General features: G+C 58.5%; 1 protein-coding gene across 1 annotated transcript in view; it reads right to left on the minus strand.

Moving 5' to 3' along the window:
* Positions 1 to 5209: 5209 nt before the first annotated feature.
* LOC111159000 (plexin A1) overlaps positions 5210 to 12580 on the minus strand; it is a 49741-nt gene continuing 42370 nt past the window's right edge. Inside the window, exons 30-32 of the mRNA XM_022521359.1 lie at positions 10660 to 10872; positions 10396 to 10546; positions 5210 to 8684 (exon numbers count right to left, since the gene is read on the minus strand). Coding sequence (XP_022377067.1) covers positions 8589 to 8684; positions 10396 to 10546; positions 10660 to 10872 — 460 coding nt within the window. The 3' untranslated portion in view covers positions 5210 to 8588. The remainder of the gene's footprint in view (positions 8685 to 10395; positions 10547 to 10659; positions 10873 to 12580) is intronic.

Below are 12580 nucleotides of genomic sequence, written 5' to 3' on the forward strand. Positions count from 1 at the left end.
CGATTCTCCCCAAGAAATGGCTTAAAGACAGACGGAGGGCCTGTCGTCGGAGCCGAAGGGGATGTGAAAACGAGCGGGTTCCTGGGGGTCCTCATTCAAACAAACCATCTGTGAAGATGCAGCTTTGAGACAATTGAGGAAATTTGAATATGCAAATACTAATTTTGTTAGTGTGATAATGACACGATGGTTATATAAAGAAAAATGTGTATTTTTTTTAACATTTATCTATTTATTTCAGATAGCGAGAGCAAGCATGAGCAGGAGGGGCGCAGAGAGACTCCCAAGCAGGCTCCCCACTGAGGGCAGAGCCCTACATGGGGCTCTGGGGCTCTGTCTCATAACCCTTAGATCGTGACCTAAGCCGAAACCAAGAGGCGGACGCTTAACCCACTGAGCCATCTGGGCACCCCTCTCTTCATCTATAAAAAGGCAAAGAAAGGCTCACGAACCAAGAAGAGAGAGGTTTTGAAAGCTGGCCTTGGAAAGGCTTCACCTGCCTGCGAGGACGTGGATGCTGGGGCTGGAGGAACCGACAGAGTCCCAGCGCTGGCCTGCGGGGCCCAGAGACACAGGACCTAACTGCCCGGGTCCGGTGTTGTGTCTGGGCCAGAGGGCTGGGCTGGAGGCTTCGGAGCTGCCCTGGCTCAGCGGGGCAGACCTGCCCACAGATGGCAGTGCGCTGCTGGCCAGGAGCCAGGGGCGGGGGAAGTGGGAAGCAGGAGGTAAGGCAGGCTATGGGACATCTGCGGGGAGGTGAGAGGGTCTGTCCCAGGGGGAGGTGTCCGGAGGGCAGTCTGATGAGGACAGAGGTGTGAGGCCACCAGCACCGCCGCTGAGGGAGCAGATGGGACCACCAAGCCCCAGAGACAGAGTTCTCCAGTTCCGGAATGGTCTGTGGCCCTCCTAGCACACAGTAAAGCTCAGATTCTTTTTAAAAATTGTTTTCTATAAGGGCGCCTGGGTGGCTCAGTCGTTAAGCATCAGCCTTCGGCTTGGTTGGTAGACTCGGGTCCCACAGTGGGCTTCCTCCTCAGCGGGGTCTGCTTCTCCCTCTGCCTACCGCTCCCCTACTTGTGCGCTCTCTTTCTGATAAATAAATAAATAAATAATTTTCTATTATTTTTAATGGAGACAAACAGACATAACAAAGTTTACCATAACCATGTGAGGAACACACTTCAGTGGTACCAAGTATATTCACACTGTTGTGCCACTGTCCCCACCATCTATCTCCAGGACGTTTTCATCTCCCCAGACAGAAACTGCCCCAATCAAACAACTCCTGTGTCCCCTCCCACCACCCCTAGTGGCCACCACGCCATCTCCTGTGTCTGTGCGCCTGACTACTCGAGGTCCCTCACGTGACGGCAATGACACAGTGTGCTGACGGCCACCTGGGCGGCTTCCCCTTCTGGCGGTTGTGAGTGGGTGTGCAAATACCTTTTCAAGTCCCTGCTTTCAGTTCGTCTGCGTATCTGCCCAGAAGCGGAACAGCTGGATTCTGTGGAAGCTTATGTTTAACCTTTTAAGGACTCTCTAGAACATTCTCCACCATGGCTGCACCACCTTCCACTCCTGCCAGCACAGCTCTAGAGTTTCCATTTCTCCACACCCTCTGACACTCGGAGGCTCAGACTCTCCTAAGTTCCTGCTTCAACATCACACAGCTGAAGAAAAAGGAGGGCTGGATTGCCAGTGGAAGTGGGTGGATGGAGAAGGATGGTGTCAGTGGGGTAGTCTGGTAGGTGGGTAGGATTGGGGGGGCAGGGATGGATCCATAAGGGGTGTGTGTATGGGTGAAGGGGGGGGGGGGGGGGGGGGGGGGGGGGTGGGGGGGGTGAAGAAGAGTGATATCACTCAGACCAGAGTAGTCCGGGAAGCTCTAGCCAACCCCATCCCCAGCCCTGGGGGGTCCCCACTCCTGCCCTCTTGTGAAAATATTTCTGAGCTAGGGACTAGAATGTACTATCGTGCAATGTGTGCTTGGGGTTGATCACCCCTCATGGTCAAAGATGTGTAACTGCTTCCCTATCACCCCCCTCCGTGCCTGGCCCCACCCATCACCTGGCAGGGTTCCCTGGTATCCTGGGCAGCCTCCGGCCAGATCTCTCCCTCAACCAAGGTCATGTGGGCAGCAGAAGCTGGGGGGCAGGAAGGACTCAGGTATTTTAAGTGCATTTCAAGTGGGCAGTCAGCAATTAATTATGGGCCCCCGGGGAAGCAGCTGGATAATCACAGAAATGCCCCAGGCACTTCTGACTATGCATTGCCTCAGGGGTCCTGCACACAGACAGGGCCAGAACTTACAAACTCCATGAGACTCCCTTCTCCTCAAATGCCCAGGTCTCTACAGTTTGCAAACCCCTGAGGTGCAAAATGGAAATAGGATCTGAGTCTGGCCAATCAGAGCACCTCGTCCTTTAGGCCAGAATGATTGGTTAAAATAGAGACAAGTGTGCTAAAGTTGGCTAATGAAATCCCTACCTGAACATGTGCTGACCAAAGGTGTTTTCTTCCCACCGTGTTGCTCAGTTGGTAAGTCTACAGCTGCTGGGCAGCCATTGGTGCCTCCCACTTGGGAAGAGCCTGCCTAAGAATGAACCCATACAGATGACCAAGAAGAAGACAGATTCCTCAAGCCCTCATGGAGCTCCTGGATCCAGCTGTGCCTGAAACCAGCAAGACACACCCTTGGAGTTTTCTATTACATGAGCCAACCAGTTCCTTTTCATGGCTGAAGCCAGTTTAGGTTAGGTTAAGTTTAGGTTAAGTTCTTTATAATGGAGAGGGCCCCCTAGAAGAAAAATGTGCTGGGTTATTTGTCCAAGTGGTTTTCAGCTGCAAGCAGCAATGATGGCTGGAAGGTTGATTTCTCCAGCTAAATAATTAAGACCCCAAGTAAATTGATAGTCTGAGTTTGAATCCTGGCTCTGGCACTGACAGCTCCGTGTCTGGGGGCGAGTGATTGATCTCTCTATTTGTCCCCAGGTCCTCAGCTCTCAGATGTGGCTACAATGCTAGCAGCGTCTATTGGTCACTATAGTCTGGGCTGTCTCCCGAATGCCCAGCTTGAGCTTGTTTTGTGTTCAAGCCCTTTATGTAATGCAGGCTGGCTAGAGGTCCTGCTCTCCAGAATCCTCCCTGCAGGACAACTAGATGCCCAACCTAGAAGTGTCCCAAGCCATTCCACTGACCATCCAGTGACCATCATGAGCCACATGACCCCACCCAGCCCATTTTCAGAAAGGCCACCCATGCCTCATGAAGCAGCACCATCTGACATGCTCCCGAGTGTGCAGGAAGGCCCCAAAGGGGCACAGAAGGCCCAAGGCCCCTCGGGGACATCTGCAGGAGCCTCCCACATGGACTCTAGCTCTTCCAGCTTCTGATTCTCTAGCCTAGTGGCTGCCCAAGTGCAAACCAGAGCTTCGCCCCTCTGCCGTCCACAGCCCCACTGACATGCCCTGCTCAGTGCACCCCACAAACCCTGGTATTAATAGCTGATGATTTTAATACCCTGGATGAGCCAATGTGTGCAGCAATCAGAAGGCGCCTGCCTCCCCCCCCACACCGCCCCCCGCACCGTGCTCGCTGTGTAATTACGCGTGATCACGGTGCAGTGAGCGCTGATTGCGACTCAGAGGCCATCGCTTGCTTTCGGGCTCGTGGGGCTGGAGCCCCCGGCGGCCTAACGAGGGTAATTGAGGCAGGGCTGATTGTGCCGGAAAGCTGGAGGGGACTGAACCATGAGAACAGGCCACGTCACACCCCGAACGGGACGCATTTGCTAAATTTGTTTCCGATGCAATTTCATGGTGATTACACTGATTTCTCTTTAGTAATTGAGCCTGGCGCTGAGCTCAATGCCTGCAACCCGGCTGTCAGGACGGGCCCATTTTGGAGCAGGAGGTATTGATTATGATTTATGGACCACTGTCAGAGCCCTCAGGAAGGGAGGACAGTGCAGGAAGGCGGGCCGAGATAGTGGCCGGGGCTCTCTGGGAAAATCCCTCCTGATAGGCTGTGGCCGGATTTTGCTCTGGCTCTGTCACTTCCCACTGTGTGGCTTTGGGCAGTACCTGTGTGCCCCCCAAATCTCCATCTGTTGAGGTAAGAAGCCCTACCCCACAGAGGTCCAAACCAGTCCGTCCACCAGCCATGCTCGGACAGCAGCTGGGTTACAAGTCCTCCAACCACAGGAATGTCCTTTGGGGACATGTCCCACCTGTCCCACCCAGAGACAGGCCTGCTGCTTCCAAAATCACCACCGCTGACCCCCCCATACCTACCCTCTGGGCCAGCAACAGCCATCCCTTTTGGGCCCTGGAGGTGATGGGCCTCGAGACAGGGCCACTGGTCAGAGCCACGCACCTGCAGAGGCTGTACCCACATGGTTTTCGTCAGAAAAGTACCAGCCCAGGGGGCCTGGGTGGCTCAGTCTTTAAGCATCTGCCTTCGGCTCAGGTCATGATCTCAGGGTCCTGGGATCGAGCCCCACATGGGCCTTCCTGCTCAGTGGAAAGCCTGCTCCTCCCTCTTCCACTCCCCCTGCTTGTGTTCCCTCTCTCACTGTGTCTCTCTCTGTCAAATAAATAAAATCTTAAAAAAAAAAAAATACTGGCCCAAGTCTTCATGGGATGGAGGAGTGTATCTATGCTGCGGAGGCCAACACTCCCTACTAGGTTCCTCAGCTGCAGGGTTCCCAACAAGAAGAATGCTCCTGGCTGAGAGAGTCTGGTCAACAAGGCTACCAGCCCTCCCCGTTCAAGGTGGCCTGGAATCCCCAGGACAGCTGGGCCGCTCTGGGCTCTCTGGAGCGGTGTCTGCGTCTCAGCAAGGCCCCCCAGGAACCAGAGCTCCAAGCCAGGTGATCGTAAGCTGGCTGCCCAGGAGAAGCACCGGGAGAACCTCTGGGAAGTCGTGTATGGGGTCCCCAAGGGGCTGAGGCCTCAGTGGCCTTCCGTCTTGCTGGTGGCTCCAGAGTGCATCCGAGGTCCCCAGACACCCAAGAGCCTCCTCTTGCGGGCAGTTCTGGAGTGATGGTGCTATGCTGGTGTGAACCCCACTGGGGGCCGACGGGCACCCAGCCCAGCAGGCAAGGGGCCTGGCGCCACACAGGCAACAAGGCTGGAGCATGGGGTGCACCTGCTGGGCCACAGGCCCCGCCCCCAAGCGCTCCCAGCAACCAACACTCGGAGCCAAGAGGTTTAGCAAAAATGTTTAATCTCTCCTTAATGTGTGTGTGTATTTACAAGTACTAAATCTGAAGAACAGTAAAATAGGAAATAGCCGTATATTTACACAATCCGCGGGCGACCGCCCCGCCAGCCGCGCTGCTCCTGCAGGACAGCGATAGCTGGGCGGGCAGCTCCGGCCCGCCAAGTGATCACTCTTCTTTTGGGTGGGGGCTCTGTGGTGTTAAAGGACAGCTAATTGTGGGCTTCGTCTTAAAAATATCTTTCTTTCTCTCTAAATATATCTATTCTAGCTTGTGTAGCACCAACGACGTGAGCCATCAGATCCAGAACTGGGGAACCGGGGTGGGGGTACTCTGAGCAAGGCCAAATCAGGGAGGGCAGGAGGGAGGTTTGGGGCCATCCATCTGGGCCCCCCAGGTCCCTCTTCCACAGCTCCCAGTCCCAGCCCCTCAGGCCCTGGGTTGGGGAGTACAGGGCAAGCTCGAGGTATATGGAGAGACCAGGCTCCCAGACAGAGGTGTAAGTCGTCTGGGGGCACTCCTGAGACCCTGTGGATCGGGGAAGGGCAGGGAAGCACAGGGAAGGCCAGGTAGGGGGGTGGATAGGCGTGGCCTGCAGCAGGCAACAGCAGCAGTGTCTGGGACAGGCTAGGAGCCCTTGCTTCCCACACTGAGGCCTGGATCCCCCGAGCCCTGGGGCAGCAGAGGGGCCTTCCAGGCAACGGCGCCCACCCTCGTTGCGCAGAGCAGGGCTTCAATTCCAGGCCCCTGCCAGGCCCCCGTGCCAGTGCCAGAGCCTGGAGTGAGAGCCCCTGCCAGAGGGACACGCAGAGGGGCCGGCAGGGTGCTGCAGAGTTGGGAGGGCCGTGGGAAGTAGTGATGAGGAAGAGGCAGGGCCTAACAGCATGTACCAGCAGGAAGGCCGGCATGGGACCTGCTGCAGGGGTGAGGCAGGCTGGGGACCAGCTCCATGGGCTCGCATGTAAACAGGTACTGCTAAAGTGCTTGGCCTCCCTCTGCTACCACTGCCCTGCCTGCCCACCGTCCAGGTGACAAGGGCACAGGGAGGGCCCCACCCTTGAACCTGTCGCCTCACAGAGGCAGGCACAGGCGCTCGGCTCTGCGGGGACCAGGGAGGGCAGAGGAAGGGGCCAGAACTGGATTCTGAACAGGAGGGACACAGGGGCTGAGGAGCCCCAACCTGACCCTCATGGAACTGGAAGAACGGGGGCTTCGCATAGAAGCCGGCACCCTGGGAAGACTTTCCGGGGGGAGGGGAACGGAGGCTTGGCCCCAGGCCCGGCCAGGCAACATCAGAGGGGAGGCAGGAGTGCACCCGGGGACGAGAATCTAGGCCAAGGCGAGCGGCTACCAAATACAGCCAGATCTCCAGCCGGACCAGCCTCAACTCGGCTGCCCAGGGACGAGTCCACAGGGGCTGCGCTGGGGCAGGGGGCTTGCCTGAGCTCCAGCAGGGCACATACTGCAGCGGGAGGCCCGAGCCCTGCCCGGTGCCCATGGGAACCCCTGTCTGGCCTGTTCCATTAGCTTCCTGCACCAGGAGCGCTCAGCCTTCATGGAGCTCCCCCACGGAAGGAAGCGGCCCTTGACCTCATCTCCAGGGTGTGGCTCACGCTGCTTAGGAGGGGGGACCCCAAGACGGGCAGCCCGTGGGCGCAGGGCTGGCCACAGTTAGCTGTCCCTTAAAGTCCATGGGAATCTTGAGTACCGTCAAAAAAGTGAACATGAAAAGGGGCCGGGCCGCTTGTTTGCGCTCACAAGTGACTGATTAATTAAAAAAACATAAAAAACGGGGTCTAACAACCTCTAGTATTCAACACTTGCAGTTTTAAAAAGTTCAAGTCAGACTAAACGCTAGCACGGTCATGCAGGAATCCACGGCCCCGCGCCCTGGACGCTCGAGGGGCCGGCGAGTTCTCTCCTCTGTACGTCACAACGAAAACAGGGTGGCCCGCAGGTCGGGCGGCAGAGGCCTTGGGGGCGCCACTCAGGGAGGCCCTGGCCACTTCCACGACCATTTGGTATTGCTTTCCCACTGCCTCAACTTCCTTATTCTACATCGTAAAATTTCTCCTCCTCCAGTTAACTGTACAGGACCCCACTGGGGCTGGAGACTGAGGCTAGAGCCACATATATATATATGTGTATATATATATATATATGTACAGAGTTCTTTTAATTAAAAATGTGTTCTTTCTTGCTCACTGAGGGCCGGATGGGCAGAGCCGACCTCCAGGCCCTCTGGTCACTGTGTCCTACTCCCAGGGGCCCTGCCACAGCCCCGAGTGCCCACCCAGAGAGTTCCCCTAAAAAAAAACCCAAAACAAGTCCCCCAGATGTCCCGCCGCCCGTGAGGGGCACTGCAGAGATGCTGGACTGGAAGCCGCTGAAGGTGGGCATGGAGAGCAGGGGACACAGAGGGGTATGAGGGAGAAGGGTGGCCGGGGGGTGCTCCCAAGCCCCACTCAGCCGGGGAGAGCACAGCCCACCCAGGGGCTGGTGCCAGGAGCGGCGTTGCAGGGGAATAAATAATGGGAACGTGCGCTCATGGCCCGGAGCCCCAGGCCCCAGTGGCTCCCAGAGGCACAGCCCTGAGGACAGGAGAGGAGTCACCGAGTCCTTCTGGAAGTCACGTAGGGGCGCTGAGCAAGCCGTTCTGCAGCCCCTCCATAGGAGGGAGCTGGGGCCTGTCTGGGCGAGGTTGACGTGGCGCTCCGGCCTCGGCCGCGGCCGCGGAGAGCACGCGGTGAATTGGGAGGACGGCGGCGGTGGTGCAGCAGCGAGCGTTGGGGGTGCCACACGCAGCAGGTGGGCGGCGGCAGGTGGACGACTTCAGCAACCCTTGGCCGGGCCCCCGGCATTCGGCCTCCCCCCCCGGGGATGCCATCCGGGGCCCGGGCCTCCCACTCCGCGCAGGAAGCCAGGAACGGCGGGTGCCCTCCTTACCCCTCGTCCTGGCCCTTCTGACCTCAGCAGCACAGCCTCAAGGAGATGGACCAGGCCGGCTACCCCCTTCCCAGAGGGCTCCAGCCATACCCCCAGGTCCTTGGTGGTCACCCTCTCCTCCCAAGAAGTCCCTGGTCACACTGGGGCTCCCCCCACCCGCCCTGTGGTGAGCAGCTCTGGGCACGGGAGGTGCAGTAGGCACGGTCACCCACACCACGAAGAGTCGGGGCCCTCGCCAGGCAGGAAGAGGAGGTGGAGGGCCAGGAGGATGCTGGACCACACGCCCGGCCCCGAGCGCCCTGGCATAGGCACAGTTGAGGGCGAGGCTGCCTCCGAGGCCTCCCAGCTCTGGCTGCCAGACAGAGGCCACCCATGCGGGCCCTCTTGCTCAACTCCCGCTGGGCGGTGACGGCCAAGGGTCTCAGCTGCTCAGGGCCATCGTGTCCACCACCTGCTCCAGCTTGCTCCGGAGCCGCTGCCGCCGTGCCTGCTCGTCCTTCTCCAGGGCTGTCAGGATCTACAGGGGGAGGCGGGGCGTCAGCGGGCCCAGCCGGGGCTGCCTACTCCCATGGGGTGGGTACACGGAATCTCGGGGTGGGGGGTGCCCAGGAAGCATGTCACCCTGCCACAACCTGCAGGGACTCTGGAGCTGGCACCACGCTGAGGGGCCTGGGTTGAGCCTGACTCCCAGGATCCCCGTGTGGAGAACGAGTCCCCCAGGTCAGTATGCCGACCCTGGCCCCCAACCCGGGCTTTCATCAGAGCCCGCCCTGGAGCCCTCTCGGTGTAGGTCTGACTGAGCAGGGACCGGCCTCCTGGGGCATGGACACCTCTCACAGCCTGCTCTGCACCCCAGCTCCGCCTGAGGCACTGAGCGCTTGCTGGACCCTCTGCCCATGCTCCTGGGTCCTGTTGGCCGTCAGCCCTCCAGCACCAGCCTGCCACCACCTCCCTGCACCCAAGTCCCCCAACCTACCACCTGTTTCTCTGCACCCCTTACAGGAGGACTTCTCAGAAAGGACTGCTAGCTCCTCCCGGTTCCCCTTGAGGGCCGCAAGAAGGCGGGCTTCAGTACCCACCCTGCAGGTCACTTGTCCTCCTCGGCACTTGGCCATCGGCCGTGGCCTGTCCCCGGCTCTCAGTCCCAAGGCTCTGCCTGCCCCTCCCGGCTCTGGACTCACCTCTGCGGCTGCCTCCTCCACGCCTACATAGGTGCCTCCTTCTCTCAGCTGCCGACCCCACACTTGGGCCCAGAGCCCGAGACTCTTGTACTCTCCAGTCTGCCCCCTCATGCTTGAATAGCTGGACGCCCCTGAGACCCATACCTCCTGCAGCCTGCCCTACTTCCTCTCACTCAGCCACAGGTCTGGAGATGGGCCCACACCCAGTCAGAGAGGCAACACCCAGCCCCTGAACCCCACGGCCCAGGAGCATGGCTGCAGCCTCTGCTGATCCCTGCCTCCCTCTCGTCCCCTGCTATCTGGCTCCAATTACGGCTCCAAACCCTGACTGCCCATCTCACTCGGGGAACAGCCCAAGTTCCCTGAGGCCTGCATACCAAGGGACGAACCGTGCCTCAGTCTTCCCTACTCCTCCCCCAGGGCCAGCTGATTCAGCATCCTGGCCTCTGTGGTCTTGCCACAGAGCCCACACTGGCCTCAGGGCCCTAGCACTGGCCAGGCCCATCCTGCTGCTCCAGGCCTTTGTGTCCTCTCCAGTCCAGCCTATAAGTCCATCCTTGCTCCCCAAACAGCTCACGGAGCCCCAGGTCGGCACAGATGCCTAGGAGGCCTCCTGAAGCCTCACTCCAAGTCAATGGGGGAAGGTGCTGAAACTTGAGGAAAGGCCCATTGCCCTGCCCTGGAGACAGCCCCCCAGGCCAATAAATCCCGCAAACAGGGCCCTCAGGGCACAGTCACTACCTGACCCACAGTCTCCACCTGGGAAAGATACAGCCGTCCACTCCCCCATGCCCCACGGTGACAGAAGCACGATCCCTGAGCTAGTGTAGCCCAGGCCTGGCAGGGAGTCACGACAGCATTCCCTCCCTGCCCTAGTGAGTGAGGAGGCCAGTCGGGGTGCAGAGGGGGAACAGCAGGAGGCGCCCGGCCAGCCTGAGGCATGGGGAGGGGCCGGGGTAGCTGCAGGGGCTTTGTCAGGGGGCGTGTGCCTGGCAGCATCGGGCAGGGGTCTGAGCCGGGCGGGCCAGAACCAGCGCACATGCTCACCTCATCCTTGTACTTAGTGATGTAGGAGTAGATCTCGTGTAAGGCGCTCATGCTGTTGAACTGGCTCAGGTGCAGCCGCGACTGCTCCGCCAGGTAGGCGCTCATGTCCTGGTCGCTGATGGCGGGCATCTTGGCAATGTCTGCGTAGTACCTGTGGGGGGGCAGCAGGTGGGCCAGGGCAGCCGATGGGCCGAGGGCGGCAGGGGGGCGGTGAGCGGGGTCCTGGCCCCTCCCCCGCCTGCCGGCCCATCAGGTGCTGCCTACCTCTCCACCCAGCTCTTGTAGTTGGGGATGTCCTTGGCGTAGAGCAGTTTGTTGGAGGGCGAGTCCTTGCCCAGCTTGTGCTCAGACGTGGAGCAGGAGTCCATGAAGGTCTGGGCCACCACGGACAAACAGGCATCTGTGATGCTGCTCTTGTGGATGTCGAACACGAACTGCGGGTTCTTGATCACGTTCACCCAGAAGCGCAGAGGCAAGCTGTGGGTATGCCCAGGTGCACAGTCAGACAGGGCCTCGGCACCCCTTCCGGTTGGCATAGGGAAGGGCCCATCCCAAGGGCCTGCAGTCCTCCTGGCTCCGACCCTCACACTGGTCATGGACGTCCACAGACGTAGGGGAACTGAGGCCCCGAGAGAGCCAGGACTCCCGGTGAGCGCATCCTTACCTCCCAGGACCTCCTGAAGGGTAGCCCCCCCGCATCCACAGGCATACATAGATGAGACGTACAGACCCAACAGTGCCCCCTCACCTTTGGGTTCCCGCTGCACATGGCCACAGCCCTCCTAGGCCTGCTCACATCAGGGTCACACACATAGCTGGGCTGGCTCACCCCCATGAAAGGCACACACCCATGCAGGCACACCACTAGGGCTGGCTCACACCTAGACAGGCTCCCCTCCAGGAGAAGGCTCACCACCAAGGCAGGTCACACCTGGGCTGGCTCACCCCTCCTGCCCAGATGGGCCCTGGAAGCAAGACTGGGAAGGGGTCCAGGAGACAGAGCCCCACAGAGAGCTGACCTCTTCATCCAAAATCCCCCTCTGGGACAGCTATCAGCTAAGGTATGCACAAGCCACTAGCCCAAGTTAACTGTTTAAATTAAAAAGAATTAGGGGGTTATGGACATTGGGGAGGGTATGTGCTATGGTGAGTGCTGTGAAGTGTGTAAACCTGGCGATTCACAGACCTGTACCCCTGGAGATAAAAATATATTATATGTTTATAAAAAATTAAAAATTAAAAAAAAAAAAAAAGGATTAGGGGCACCTGGGTGGCTTAGTGGGTTAAAGCCTCTGCCTTCGGCTCAGGTCATGTTCCCAGAGTCCTGGAATCGGGCCCAGAGTTGGGCTCTCTGCTCAGTGGGGAGCCCAATTCCTCCTCCTCCTCTCTCTCTTTCTCTCTGCCTGCCTCTCTGCCTACTTATGATCTCTGTCAAATAAATAAATAAATAAGTCTTTTAAAATAAATAAAAATAAAAAGAATCAAATGAAGTTAAAAATCCAGATTTTTGGTTGCACTCATTCTGTATCAAATGCTCAGTAGTGATACATGGCTGCTAGCCAAGGCTCTGAACAGCACAGATCTAGAACGTGCCATCATCACAGAAAATTACCCTGGACGACGCAGACCTGTATGGCGCTGCCTCCTCTCCAATGCCCCATGGAACCCTCTCACGGAGCACAGGTGGAGCTGGAGGCCCCAACAAGGGCCAAGGCTCCATCCCAGATTTGTGAAGCAGCAGCGTGTAGAGCTCAAAGTCCTAGGAGGGCTAAGGTCACCAGGGGACAAGGGAGGAAGAGGCCAGAGGCCAAACGCACAGGAGCTCCTGTAAGGATAGGGTGAATGGTGCTGGGGCCCAAGGTCAAGTTCAGAGACAAGAAAGCCAGCGTGGGCAGTGGCTGTTGGCCCTGTGGGGCGGGGAAAGAACTTCAGGAGCGCTGGCTCTCACTGTCCTCCTACTGCAGCCAGCCAGCATGGCCCATTCCACTGCTCCAGCTTCTCACACACAAGCCCGCACTCACATACCCTCACACAGCCACGCACACCCAGAGACACTAGTGAATGCACAGGCAGACACACACACACACACACACACACACATGTCCACCTCCCCACCCCTAAAGCAAGTCCTGAGACACTAGTGAATGCACAGGCAGACACACACACACACACACACACACACACA

The sequence above is a fragment of the Enhydra lutris genome, unplaced genomic scaffold (assembly GCF_002288905.1).
Source record: "Enhydra lutris kenyoni isolate GAN:26980312 unplaced genomic scaffold, ASM228890v2 scaffoldscaffold66, whole genome shotgun sequence".
Classification (NCBI taxonomy): domain Eukaryota; kingdom Metazoa; phylum Chordata; class Mammalia; order Carnivora; family Mustelidae; genus Enhydra; species Enhydra lutris.